This window comes from Eurosta solidaginis, chromosome 5 (assembly GCF_040869045.1).
Source record: "Eurosta solidaginis isolate ZX-2024a chromosome 5, ASM4086904v1, whole genome shotgun sequence".
Lineage (NCBI taxonomy): Eukaryota > Metazoa > Arthropoda > Insecta > Diptera > Tephritidae > Eurosta > Eurosta solidaginis.
The window spans coordinates 74,795,528-74,809,525 of record NC_090323.1 but is presented as its reverse complement, the minus strand read 5'-3'; the positions used below and the strand labels follow the sequence as shown (position 1 = coordinate 74,809,525).

The 13,998-nt window shown below is 34.7% G+C and overlaps 1 protein-coding gene and 1 long non-coding RNA gene across 2 annotated transcripts in view; one reads left to right on the top strand and one right to left on the bottom strand.

Moving 5' to 3' along the window:
• Nucleotides 1–9,637: 9,637 nt before the first annotated feature.
• Nucleotides 9,638–13,998, bottom strand: part of LOC137254103 (uncharacterized) — a 53,741-nt gene continuing 49,380 nt past the window's right edge. Inside the window, exons 2-3 of the long non-coding RNA XR_010953979.1 lie at nucleotides 9,861–9,954; nucleotides 9,638–9,776 (exon numbers count right to left, since the gene is read on the bottom strand). This is a non-coding gene — a long non-coding RNA (uncharacterized lncRNA). The remainder of the gene's footprint in view (nucleotides 9,777–9,860; nucleotides 9,955–13,998) is intronic.
• On the top strand, nucleotides 9,655–12,267 carry D (Dichaete). Its single transcript, XM_067791819.1, has one exon. The coding sequence runs from the start codon at nucleotides 10,035–10,037 to the stop codon at nucleotides 11,244–11,246; it is 1,212 nt and encodes a 403-aa protein (XP_067647920.1). The 5' UTR covers nucleotides 9,655–10,034; the 3' UTR covers nucleotides 11,247–12,267.

The window sequence follows — 13,998 nt, the reverse complement described above, 5'->3', positions numbered from 1 at the left end:
TGATTTTAGAACGGCGTTTTTCTCTGAGTGTAGAAGGTTTAATGTAAGCCGTGTTTTTTTCACACGCGTATACGTTTACGTTTGCACATAAAAAAACGCTTATCCTCGCTTAGATAATGCTTAGGAGACCCACCTAGCGGCAGTGGTTAAATAACTAGCTACAGCACAGGGTGTACCGAAAAGTGGAGACACAACCCTCTGATGGCCATAGGGTATAACATAGAGCTGAATAAGTTGCGATGAATTGTGGACATACATAGAATACATAGAATTAGTGTAGAGGGTGAAACATAGACACATATTTCAGTTACATCTGAGTGTAATGCGTATTGAAATTTAGTAGGAATTTCAGAGGTGTATTTAAAGTTTGTCGTTTAGCAGTCCATATATAGTTTAAGCGTAAACCTATATAGAAGTAAAAAAACACAGCTGTACTCACGTTAAATCGTTCCCGACATGGTCGGGCTAGTATCTTAATGGTGCTTGTTACCCCAACGTACCGAATCTATATCACGCAAAAGACCATCAACATCGATAACATTCCCCTAAACCTTCGCGGAGTGCCTTTATCGATACAATAACATCATCATACTTTTGACACGAGAAAAATTGTGTATGTAACGTATGAGATAACAAGCCATGGAAGGAGTGGTTTATATACGTAGTTAGGACTCTCCACATATAGGACATGTATTAGATATATCAAGTACCGGTGGCATAAGTTTGTAATGTGGAATATGCGTCTAACTTCATATTTGGTAAAGATACAACGTTTTTTATTAGCATAATATGGTTCGATAATTCCTTATTCTCAGCGGAACTTAGGAACATACAAAGGGCACATTGCTTATGCCTATTTACTATTGTCTTGAGAGTTTTTGTTATACCCTCACAATGGAGACACATGGAAAGCGTAGGACTTTGATGTCAGGCTACTGCAACGTGATAGGAGTTGCGCGAATTTCCTAAAAAATATTTCCTTACCTTTTCATTTCTACGTTTTGTAAGTGATGACACTTGATAATCGATTAATGTTTTATTATCAGCTGATTACCAAGCTGCCACATCATCATAACGAAAAAAATAAAATAAAATTTCGATGTCATTTGATACATACATAACAAATTTCACAATCCGAGTTGCCCAAATAGATTTGGAGCCAAAAAAGGGCAAACATTTTAAAGAGGGCCAAAAAAAGGGCTAGGGGCTAAATTTGAAAGTGAAAAAATTTCAAATGGAAACGAAAGGAAACAAAAGGATAGGAAATGAAAGGAAAGGAAAGAAAAGCAAAAGAAAAGAAAAGAAAAGAAAAGAAAAGAAAAGAAAAGAAAAGAAAGGAAAAGAAAAGAAAACAAAAGAAAAGAAAATAAAATAAAATAAAAGAAGAGAAAAGAAAATAAAAGGATATGAAAAGGAAAGGAAGCGAAATTTAAGGAAAGGAAATGAAAAGAAAGGACAGGCAAGGAAAGGAAAGGAGAGGGAAAGAAAAAAAGGAATTTAAAGGAAAGGAAAAGAAAGGAAAGGAAGGTAGATTTCAACCACTGGGCTAACTCTAGTAGGAATTAATGTCAACAACACAACAAAAAACTGAGAACACTAACTGTGGGCAATGGCGGAATTGGGTTGCGTAGCGCTTTCACAACAACAACAACAAAAATAAATACCATAATTCAAATATCAGAGAAAGGAAAAATGTTTTAGTGCATGTGAGAAAAGCAACGTTAACGATTTATAGAAAGGAATAATAATGTAGAACTGAAGAAGTTCGAAAAGTTTCATTCCCATGGGAATTGGAACCGAAATAATATGCGAACTTGCTCTTTAAATTTAAATAGTGTTATAATTTAATAATTTATACATTTACTACATGATCGGGACAGTAGGATTTTGAGATTACACCAGAAAGTCAGAAAAAAAATACATGGAATGTGAGTGTTTGATGGTATGTATGTTGCCCTGCCGCCACCTTGTATGGTTCTGCCACGATTTAAACGAGGAACTGCTAAATAAGCGCTTGTGAAAAGACAAACTGAAAAGTTTCATTAAGAAGAATAATGGAAGTTTTACTTCATATTCTGTTGAACGCGAGTCCACCACTGGATTAATCCGCCAAAGGTACAATCAAAATTTATGCCAATTTCACACAGAGGCTTAATGAAGTAATTAGTCAAGTTTTCTACATTACAGCCCTAATTGAACTCAATCTTCCATACAAAATACAAATTCATAATTATCTCATTATTGCTTTATTGAATGCCTAATCCAGTGAAAAATCCAGTGGGCTTTGCTTGGTGCTTCGAATTTTATTGTCAGTGTAACAAATGACAATCAAAAATAAATTATTTTCAATAATTTACAAAAAATAGAAAAAAAAAACGAAAAAATTTAAAATTTTATTTTCGCTGCATTTGCTGCAAAAGATAATATGATTTTTCGAAAATAGGTACATATTTGGTTAGGTGCAACATCTATGGGTAGGTGCGCATGCATTTTATTTTGATTGTAACTTACAGTTAAGAAGTAAACGGCTGCTTTCTATTTTAAATATTTTTTGTAAAAACGAAATATTTTTTTTTGGCTGCTGACAGGTGTTCGCTTAATGAAGCAAAAGGTCCTGTATGAAAAGGGAAACTTAATTATTTCATTAAATGGAATTGTGATTCGATTAGGTTTCTGTGTGAAAACGGTATTAGCCAAATTTAAAAGATATGTAAAAAATATGGTAATAAGTTGAAACACAGAATGCTTTTTGTTTTTGCGAAGTAATCGCATGTTTTTTTTATTGTTTCTGAAGAGTTACATATATACAGAACTAAGAATTTTAGTGAAGGTAATCCTTTAGAAAGAGCAATGGGGTGGAGGAGAAACACCCGTTCCCAGGTCCGGGAGGCAAACTAGTAGCTCTACAATGCAAAGAGAAGAAGAAACGCAAAATAGCGTAGGTATAACCCCGTTTCACGAAAGCAACTGAAAATGGAGAGAAACAATGATAGTAACTTTAGAACAGAGAGGTGATTGAAAAGGAAAAGTGGTGGGCAAGGGAGCTATCATATCCCCAGCGCTACCCACAGAGAGGCGCCAAACAGTCCGGGAAAAAAATGTTTCTGTGCAATTTTTACTTTTTTTATAATTCATTTCTGTTAAATATATTTGATATTTAGTGCCAGTATAATGTCATAAAGCTACGGACAGTTTAATAATGACCTATCTCTGAACATTTTTCAAAACCGCCCTATATCCGGATTTGTTTTAAAAATTCGCCATTTCAATATTCGGTTAAAGAACGTCCTATGTCAAAATTATTTTCATTAACACAAAAGGCGTTTTGAATCAAATTGAGATGTGGCGTTTTTAAATAAGTTACTGAAGTGGGGCATTCTTCCAACAATTTTTGAATAGGGTAAGCTTAGGTTGACCTCACATAGACTGAATGAGTCCATAGTGTTACCAGTAGTTTGCTCAACGATCAAACTGAAAAACCTTTTCAAATAACAGGGCCTATAGTATAAAATAGCCTCGTCCTCTTGGAAAATACTAGCAGCTTTCTAGGATCTTTTCTAGTTACCGTTTCTATATCTGATAGCTGTGCCACTCCTAGTAGCTGGAGTCCACGCCTGGCGAGCGCAGGATACGATCACAGTATGTATATGACTCCATAAGGCAGTGTCCAGTCAGAATACATATCATGAGTTCACACTCATCTCTTTTTAGTGATAAGATTTACTTTGTAAGTTGACACTTTACAGCCCGCGGTTGGTTGCACAACTTTCCCTGCCTTTAAGCTATTTTCTCCCAGTGCTCTTACTGTTATGGGAACGGATACCACTTTCACCTGAAGGTACTACCGTAATCTGGCAGCTTGTTGGACATTTTTATTTTAAGATCAGCACAATATACTTCCCTTACTTTGCGAGGTTAAACGTTTGAGCCTAAATCTGAAACTTTTTTGTACTACATGTGATGGCCTGTTTTCAAACTGTGCCACGGATTCCAGTAATTTACTCTACATACTGTGCTATATGAGTTATATGAGTGATACAATTTTTGGAAAAATAATCTAAGATTTGCATCACTTTTCACAAATGAATTTTTTTATTTTTCAATTTCCACATCAAGTTTAAGCTCTTGGGGTTTGCTTTAAAACCAGACGTGTTTAGAAGTTTCCATTTTTAGATTTTTGAAACTTTTTATGCTCGTTTTCTCACCGAAAGACTCTCTGTACACAGAGTTTTTGGAGAGGAACTGCCATAAGAGTTAGCCCAGAACATCTCCTTCGGTGAAACTACGCTTTGCCCGAGATATATAGACAAAAGTGTGACCATTTTAAGTACATATTTGTTTTTTTCTTTCGACTGACGCAGCAGTACCAGTCCCTAGGACGGGGGTTAGGTTCAAAGCTACGCAAAGATAATTTTTTGAACGATTCACGAGAAATTTGGCTGCTTTATATTGTTATGTCAGCCATTGGTCCTGGCAAAAACCCTGGATAACTCCAGGACATAGAACTGGTTGCCGTGGGAGGTCCGATACAGCCAAAGCCGCATTAAATACATGTGCTTAAATAAAACTTTTTATTAAATATAATTGTTTTTTTAGTAAGAAAATCAAGCTATATAAAGGAAGTACGCCGGCGTCGCCGCCGCCGCTGGTATACTAAGGATCCTACGCCGCACTATGGGGTAAACTGGAAAAAGTCTCAAAATGAAATTTCTCTGCAACGATTAAGGCTAGACTTATCAAACAAAAAATTTTTGAAAGACAAGTTTTTCAGGGATGTGAGGAAAACCAGATATTGGGAAAAATATCATATAAAAATACTGAGAAACGTTCTTGAAAAAATTATTTTAATTTTTTTTTTACGTTTTTTCCTAATAAAAGGTAAACTTGTATAGATTTTGAGATGCTGAATTCGAGTATGTAAAAATGAGTAACGTTTCTCACAAAAATTTGTATTCAATGTACGAATAAAGATATTTGTTTGTGACACCATTTATATGAGCAAATTTTTATATCGTTACCTATTATATCTGAAGATGAAAAAAGGCAAATGCAATAAAGTTTCCAAATTTGTATTGAAAAATGTGTTTCAAAGCGTAGTTTTGCCTATTTTTAGTTGTTTTCAATTGTGAAATAAAAACAAACGAAATTATTTTAATTCCAAATAACATTTTTCATAGATACATATATGTAGATGCTGTGCTCGAAGATGTAAAAAAAATATGTATGTATGTATTTACATATATATTTTCAAACAATAATTTTGGCGAAAAGTATCAACAAACTGTGTGCTTTCGTTTTGGGTGCAATTTATATGTGTGCGAAAATACCTTTGATTTTCTGCTTAATTTGTAACAAGTTAAATGTTCGCTCACATAAAATGCACTGAAATCTTATCAATCGCATACATTCTAGCTACTTTTAAAGTGAAAATTTCTGTTCTAACATGTGTATACTTTTTTTAAATTCTAGTTCGGCAACTCAAAATCAATCGCAGCATTGATTTTAGTGAAAAATAAGCGTTTAGTTTATTTTTAATAATTGCAAAACGATAAAAAGCGGATAATGATATTTTTGGAAAATGTTTTTTAATATTTAGTTCTGAATTTTTTATCAATATCCGATTTTTCCAATATCGGCAAAGAATTGGCCTATCAAACATTTTTGTTTGATAACTCTAGACTAACCCGTTACAGAGAAATTTGATTTTGAGGCAACTATTTCCCATGTACCCCATAATGCGCCGCCGCCGCCGATAAAGTGATCGGTCGAAAACCTTTTATTTGTACCTACCTACCTACACGTTTTGCATAAAGAAAAGTTATTGAATTATCTATACAGTGTACTCTCTCTTAAACGGACACCTAAGAGACTGCCAAATTTGTCCGCTTATGAGAGGTGTCCCCTTATGAGAAAAGTATTATTGATGAATGTTTAAACAGTTTTATTTCCAAAGCAAGAATATTAATACATACAAATAAGACTGAGTTAGGAGGTTCATAAAGCTTTGCTCATACATTAAAGAATAAAGTTTTGTGTACAAAATATTCAAAATAATTTAAAAAAGTCAGAAATTAATGTTGCGAAACGCTCTAGGCCTTGCAGATTTTCCAATAACAAAAAGGAGATCTTTTTCTCCAGCCATATTGACGCAGTGTAAAACCGTGAGTCTATTTTTAGCCAGTTTTCCACCCGTGCATTTTTCACCTTTTAATGCAAATGTTTTATCGGGTAATCCTCGGAAGAATAAGCCAGTCTCATCTGCATTATAAATATCTATTTCGTGAATCATATCTTTCAATCAAATATGGTACTTTTGCGCAAAAACTTTTGACGTCATCTTGGTTTACACTACCGGCTTCTCCAGAAATTGTACGGAAAGTTATGTTGTGATGTTTTTTGAACCTTTCCAGCCAGCTGGATGATGCACTAAAATCGTCTTAATTGAGTCTCACTGCAATTTCTTTAGCTTTGCTCCTTATAAGTGTGCCTCATAGAGGAATGCTCTTATTTCGAGCCTTCACAAACCATTCGTAGCACAAATTATCAATATTAAGGCCTTTGGTCTTCAGCAGACTCCTTTTTCTCTCCGGGTTGACGTCAGTGTCCCACATACTTAAAATTTGATCTTTGTTTTTGATAATACTAGCAGCTTGCGTTTAGCTGATTTTATATTTCTTTGCCAACTCTCGTACACTTAGTTTTTCTTTCTTATGAATTTCAATGACATTAACTTTGTCTTTAATACTCAACACTACTTTAGGCATTGCGATTCACGTACGTACACACACAAGAAGATATTAACTACGTGTATGCAACAGGTACATACATTTTTATGTTTTTTACTGTATTGAAAACATGTTCTTCGTATTTAGGGGATTCCCCTACATTCATGCACGTATTAGTGAATAAGCAACTGTTGCGAATATGGTAAAGAGTAAATGAAAAAAAAGTGTTGTAAGCTGTCCGGTTATGGGAAATTAAAAATCCCTTTGGGGTAAAAAGCAAGTGTCCGCGTCCTGTTATGGGAGGGTTGTCCGCTCAAAAGGGAAAAACTTAAAAAATGCTTAAGGATTTTTTTGGTACTGAAAAAATTATCCGTTTATGAGAGGTGTCCGCTTAAGAGAGGTGTCCGTTAGGAGAGAGTACACCGTATATATATCTACCTATCTAGTTGTTGCTGTGGGTATGCAGGTGTTTGTATTAATTAAAATTAATTGAATTAGGTACTTATTTGTCCTCGTAAACTAAAATTTCCGATTAAAGATATATCTACATAAATATTTGATTTTTTAACAATATCCATTCATTCCCTCCGCAAATGTTGTTAATTGATAAAATACATACAAAAAGAAATAACATTAAAAGGATATAATAGATTTTATAATAAATAAGTTGTAAAAGGGGTTTCACGTGCATATTGTTAAACTAACAAATGCCTATTCTATCAAACAATTCTGTACTTTACGCCTTTGCCACATTATACCATTTATATTGACAACAAACCCTAAAAGTTTCTTTACTGCACCCTCACATTCTAAACCAAGTTGTCAGGGGAAGAAGAGTACGCTTGGTATAATTGTAAGGACAAAACATGCGTACGACAAACAAAGCAACAACCAGCCAAAGTGTTGCAACAAAGGCAAACTGACATCTATGTATCTCAGTCATATATATAAATATTACATACATGATCTCAGTATATTACCAGCAGCCTCACTTAGAGAACACAGCGTATTAAATGGAATAAAGCAGTACTATGTGCAGCTATTGTTCATTGGCAAATGACAATGGCAAAGTTGTTTCGTGAATAGCTACCACCATACCGAACACCAACAACTACAATGTATCCTATTCATACAACAACAAATATTCTGCCAAATAAAACACTAGGTTTTGTTAATAGTTTTATTGCATTTGTCAAGCAATATTGTTGTCTTGCTTTGTCTGATGATTAATGTTCGTCAACTAAAAAGCAATTGCCATTGGCTCTTTCTCTAAAACATATGCATGCCCTCTTTCCACTTTTATATAGTGATGTGAATATATATTTTTTGTACATTATGCCATTCAATGCTTTGTTTTAGACGAGGAAAAACGAGATAGCTAATGTGTACGAAATAAGGATTGAGCAAGTGTACGAGTATGTGAGAGAGCGACATTTTGCCAGTGTTCGGCTGGTTAAGATAGATCCGTGGTGAATAAATAGTTCGAAAACTGGTAAAAATTTTATATGCCTGCAAGATAAAAAAATTAATTTTATAAAAATAATTCGTCAAATAAAATTATAGGAAACTAATTTGCAGGGCAATCATCCACCCAGCCAAAGCTTATTATGTCCCTTTTGTGAAATGCACCTTTTTGTGAAACGATCACACATTTGGTTTTACGTTTACCCTGAAGTTTGCAATCGAACACGAAAAAGTTAAACGGCAACAAAGTTGTGTCTTTTTTGTTAAACCGAAATCACAATAAGAAAAAATCGTTGTGGAATTTACGGGCTCCATGCCTAAAAGGCCCATTGCTGATACTTAGCATAAACTTGACTTGACTTGCCTAAACTTGGCAACTTAGCCACGATTATACTCCACTTAGCACATACAATCTGGCACCATAATCAATAAATGTCAATTTGTATGACAAAATGTCAAAATGAAATGAAAACAAACACATGGCATTTCAAAATGTAAACGTCACTTAGAACTTACATAGAAAATCAAAATTCAACAGACTTCTAACATGCCAACCTAATATAAACGCGCGCAAGTCATTTGCTGTCAAAAATGTCTCATGCACATACAACTTGTATGAGAGCAACCCAAAATTGAATTTGCTGCGTGAAAACCTAACTCGATTTCCAATTTTTGTTCTGCGTGGCATTTAGATTTGACGTGTGCATACATGCTTTACATTGCCGCAACGCATGCTTATTTGGGTTAGAGCAAAAAACGCCGGTTGTTTGTGTGCGCTAAAAAAACGCAGTGCGGTTTTATTAGGTTGGCTTGTAAGTCAAGTTAAGTGTTGATAAGTTTTGAGTAATCAGTAACATGCAATGTTCATTTAACAGAACTGTAAATGACAGTTCTCAAGTCAAGTCAAGTCTATGCTAATTATCAGTAATGGGCCCCTAACAATCTAGGTGCCTATATGCGAATATTTCTTAGCATATAATAGTACTAATACGTTTCATAAAGCTGTTCTAAGCCTTATCGAGGAGAGATCCTCAAGAGATATCTTACAGAGTATGCCATACATACCACATCGGCTGTAACTTCCGAACACTGTGTTTGATTGTTTTGAGTCAACTCTGCTTTGACCTAAGAGAGAATTTAGTACTTTACTGGTAAAATTTAACGTTGAGCGACTGAACGATTTTATGTCATTTATCCACCGGTGTTTCTCCTGTTCATGCTGGTGTATAATGGTTTGACAACATTGTTTGTGTAAGTAAACGAAATTGAGTATTCGACATGGGCACAACATAATAACCGAACAACAATGCCGCTCTGTAAACGGTCTGAGAGCAGACAATAAATTCAAAGAACCTAAATAAAGAGGGAAGAGCGTGCGAGTGAGAGGTGTACAATTGTTTGATTGTACTTGCCTTGTTTCAGTTGGTATTGTGTCATTTGGGGCGGAAATATGCTGAAGAAGTGAAAACTGGATATTAAGTGAGTTGCGTTTGGTCGATGATTGTTGTGCATAGAATTCAGTCTCTACGAAACTGTTGAAGTGAATAGAAGTGAATTGGTATCAAAGAAGCGATAAATAAAGAATAGCTGATAATTAAATAAAAGAAAAATAAAATGACAATTACGTCCAAAATACAGTAAAGAAAAGCTCACGAGAGTTAAGATACATACCGACAATTAATGTGAATTGTGGATATTTGCTTAACATTTTTGTATATGTTGAGTGCAAGTATTTCCAAAATATAGTGAAAAAGAACTTAGCAATCTGATAAGCAAAAGAAAAATAAAAAAAATTGGATTTGAATATACAGTTGAAAAATTTTAAGTAATATAAATTTTAAATTAATGGCGACTATATCACCTCATCATAACTATGGCTTTCATCTTAGTCAGGGCTTAGATATACCCACACCCGGCGACTATGCGCCGCATAGCGCACTAAGCCCATCTGAAATGGATATTAAGCGCGTGATGCATTTCTCCCAATCTGGCGGATTAGCAGCTATATCGGCAGCAATTGGCGGCTCGCCCGTAGGTGGTCATGCAGCCAGTAACGGCAATTCCATAATGGGCACAGCCAGTATGGGTCACATAGGCGGCGGTAGCGGCAACGGTGGTTCTAATATGCACCACATGCAAACAGCCGTCGGGCATCATACTTTATCGCCAAATTCTTCAATTGGCTCTGCTGGTAGTATAGGAAGTCAAGGCTCACTAGGCTCCCTTGGACATGGTCAAGGCCATCATGGTGGAGGTAATGGCGGGGGCGGTAATAGCCTTCATCATCATTCCACATCTCCAGGTCAGGAAGGTCATATTAAAAGGCCAATGAACGCGTTTATGGTTTGGTCCCGCCTGCAGCGACGTCAAATCGCAAAGGATAATCCAAAAATGCATAATTCTGAGATTTCTAAACGTCTCGGAGCCGAATGGAAACTACTTGCTGAATCTGAAAAACGTCCTTTCATTGATGAGGCCAAACGTTTACGAGCTCTTCACATGAAAGAACATCCAGACTACAAATATCGTCCACGTCGTAAACCGAAGAATCCATTGGCTGGCGGGCCCCAATCTTTACAAATGCAAGCAGTTCAAGGTCAACAGAAATTGGGTCCAGGTGGTGCTGGAACTGGTGGATATAATCCTTTCCATCAACTACCACCATATTTCGCGCCTTCACATCACCTTGACCAACCATATCCCGTGCCATATTTTGGTGGTTTCGATCCAATAGCTTTATCAAAATTGCATCAGTCACAAGCTGCCGCCGCTGCAGCTGCCACAAATCAAACGCACAACGTGCTTGAGGCACAAAAAGCTCCACAACTGCCACCTACAACTCTGAGTAGTTTCTACTCAGGCATATATTCTGGTATATCAGCGCCGTCACTATATGCCGCTCATTCAGCAAATGCCGCGGCAGCGGGACTTTACAATTCATCGTCCACGTCATCGCCTGGCTCATCTCCCGGTACTTTAACTCCCAACGGCATGGAAACTTCAGTATCATCTGCGATGGACAATGCACTGAGACGACCGGTACCAGTGCTATATTAATCTATTCTTACGTAAAATAAAAAACACCAAATTATTAGTGTTTTGTGCAGAAAGTACAATTAGCGTTTTATTCGCTTTGTTAAAATATAAATTAAGAAACAATACCTCGAGTTGTTCCATGGTTAGTTCACGTATTTAAAAGTGTGTATGTTATGTCAAATTGACGATGTGTTAACCAAAAAAATATACATATATGTATATATATTGTACCAGTATTATAAGTATGTAACATGGATACATACGCCTGCACAAGATTCCTTTCCATTAAGTGATCACGTGATTTTAAATATAAACAATGGGATTTTGTTACTATAATTAATTACAAAATAATGGAAAAAAATTACATTTCATACATACATACATATGTATATTCAAATTTCAAAAATGCATTGGATCTAGCGTTTTGGCCCATTATTGGCTGGTTCCTTATAGATGCATCAAAATTGTAAACCACTTAAAATAGGCATACATATATATTCATATATAATTAGAGATAAAAATTAATTTATTATAAATTTAAAAAGATTTTCATAGTTGTCGATGAGTATAGGTGGAAAATTCATACATATGTATACATTATTGCATAAATACCTATAATATGCAAATTTTTCTATTTGTTGTTTGTTTTGTTTTACATTTCGATTAAGTAAGATTTGTATTTTTAGACAAATTTGAAAATGCTATGTATTATATAAAATATTTAACTTAGATTTGAATTCATCCATACCTCTGGCCTTGCACATAATTAGGCTCATGTTATCATACATTTTTACATTAATGGAAAACCAATTGTAAATATTAAAACCCGGCTAATAAGTGCGATTTTAAACTGAGGCTGTAGTTGAATAACTGTCGTTTCGGCTCGAACTAAACAACTGGGCCAAGAGTTTAAATAAGCACACAGAAGACATTGTAATATGTGTTGGTAGGTTTGACAATTCATTTATTTGAATTTTATGTATAAGGAAAACAAAGTATTATATTAAGTAAAATAGAAAAAATTTATTGATTAAAAATAAAATATTATTAATTTCAATGGAATATGTGAGTATATCTTGACCAATATCCTATAGAATATTTTTCAAAATAACTTCAAAAGGTGCAATAATCGTTTGCTGCCGTGTTTATCCCTTCCCTGTCAAACACGACTGTTTTGTCCAAATATATACAAAAGTTAAACTTACATATCGTTGCAAGGGGAAAACCTATCGACTACTCATAATATTATAGTAGAACGAAAAAACCTAAACCACGGATACGACTACATATATGTATGTCATCAAAAAAAAAAAATTGAATCTAAGATAATTGTTTCTTATTTCGTTGGCTTCCTACATACATATGTCGCTGTTTACACGCAACGAGTTGCGTAGGTATCGTATTTACACACGGCGACTCTTTCCATGCAACAATTTGGCATTTTGTTTAAATTTTTTCTCAACACTTTTTTCTGTTTTGAAAATCTAAAAATTAATGGTGAAATATTGGAAATTTTAAATAAAATTATAAATATCTTTTAACAAATTCGATAAAAAGTTCATCTTAAAAAATAACATCCAAATAATAAGAATTTGACAACAGAAGAAAGATGGCACAAAGCAAGTCGGCGAGCATAAGAAACTCGGTGCATGTCCGCTTTCCTCGTCACCCCCTCTTCACAAGTTATGAGTTTCAGCACCAAAAATATTCGTGTGTAAAAAGCGACTAAGCAAAGTGTGTGTTTTTTTTTTTTTAAATTATTTACCAGAGATCAAACACCATAATTAAAAATCAATAGAGCATTTCAAAAGAAAGCTTCCGGACTTTGAAGCTCTTTTGGGACATATCACACTTCCCAACATCATGACTTGTTTAATATGGACAATTTCCTATAAAATTATTTTTTGTAAACTACACCTCAAGTAGCATGGGCGTATTTGTTCAAATACATATGGGCAAGTCCTGGGTTATAAAGGCGACATTCGCACGCATTTTAACCTGCATAGAAGGGAACATGAACACCGAACTGAACGGATATTATAATGTTTTTGGATAGCACCACTAGAATGCTTTTTTCCATACAAATTTTGGGAGTCTTAAACATTTAAGTACATACATACATACAATGCGGTTCGGACGCGACAATAAATACAAGTAATTTTTTAATGCTTGTGAAAATATGCAAAAGTATTGTGAAATATCCTTTAACATACTTCAAGTTTTAGGCCTATTCGAGAAACAAAATCTGCATATTTGGAATTTCGAATACGCCCTCAAACCTCGCGAGAGGCCAAAAACCCGCTTTTCATAAGTGGATACATACTACATATATATGTACATATGTATACTGGAATTGAACTTTCCATTTGTTTATTCTTCGATCGATTTTTAGGTTATTAAATATAGTACATTTTTGTGCTTATAATGATGTATAAATGTTAGTTTTATTGACAGAAATATCTAAGAAATAATACAAAATAAACAAAAACTTGATTTTTTGTGTTTTGAGTAACCGTTTTCTTTGCTATTTTGCTTTTCACTATGTACAAAAGAGTATTAACTAAGAGACTCATGAATATAAATAAATTCATTGAAATTTGGCATAAAAATACTTGCGAGATACCTACCCATTTGCTGCGGATGCATACGTCATTATTAAAAAAACCTAAAATCTTTTCATGGGTCTAAACGAGGTTGGAACCAAAGCGAATTCAGTACCAGATGTTGTTATCTGATCAGCTTATTGCTTAATCTTGATATTTTCCATACAACG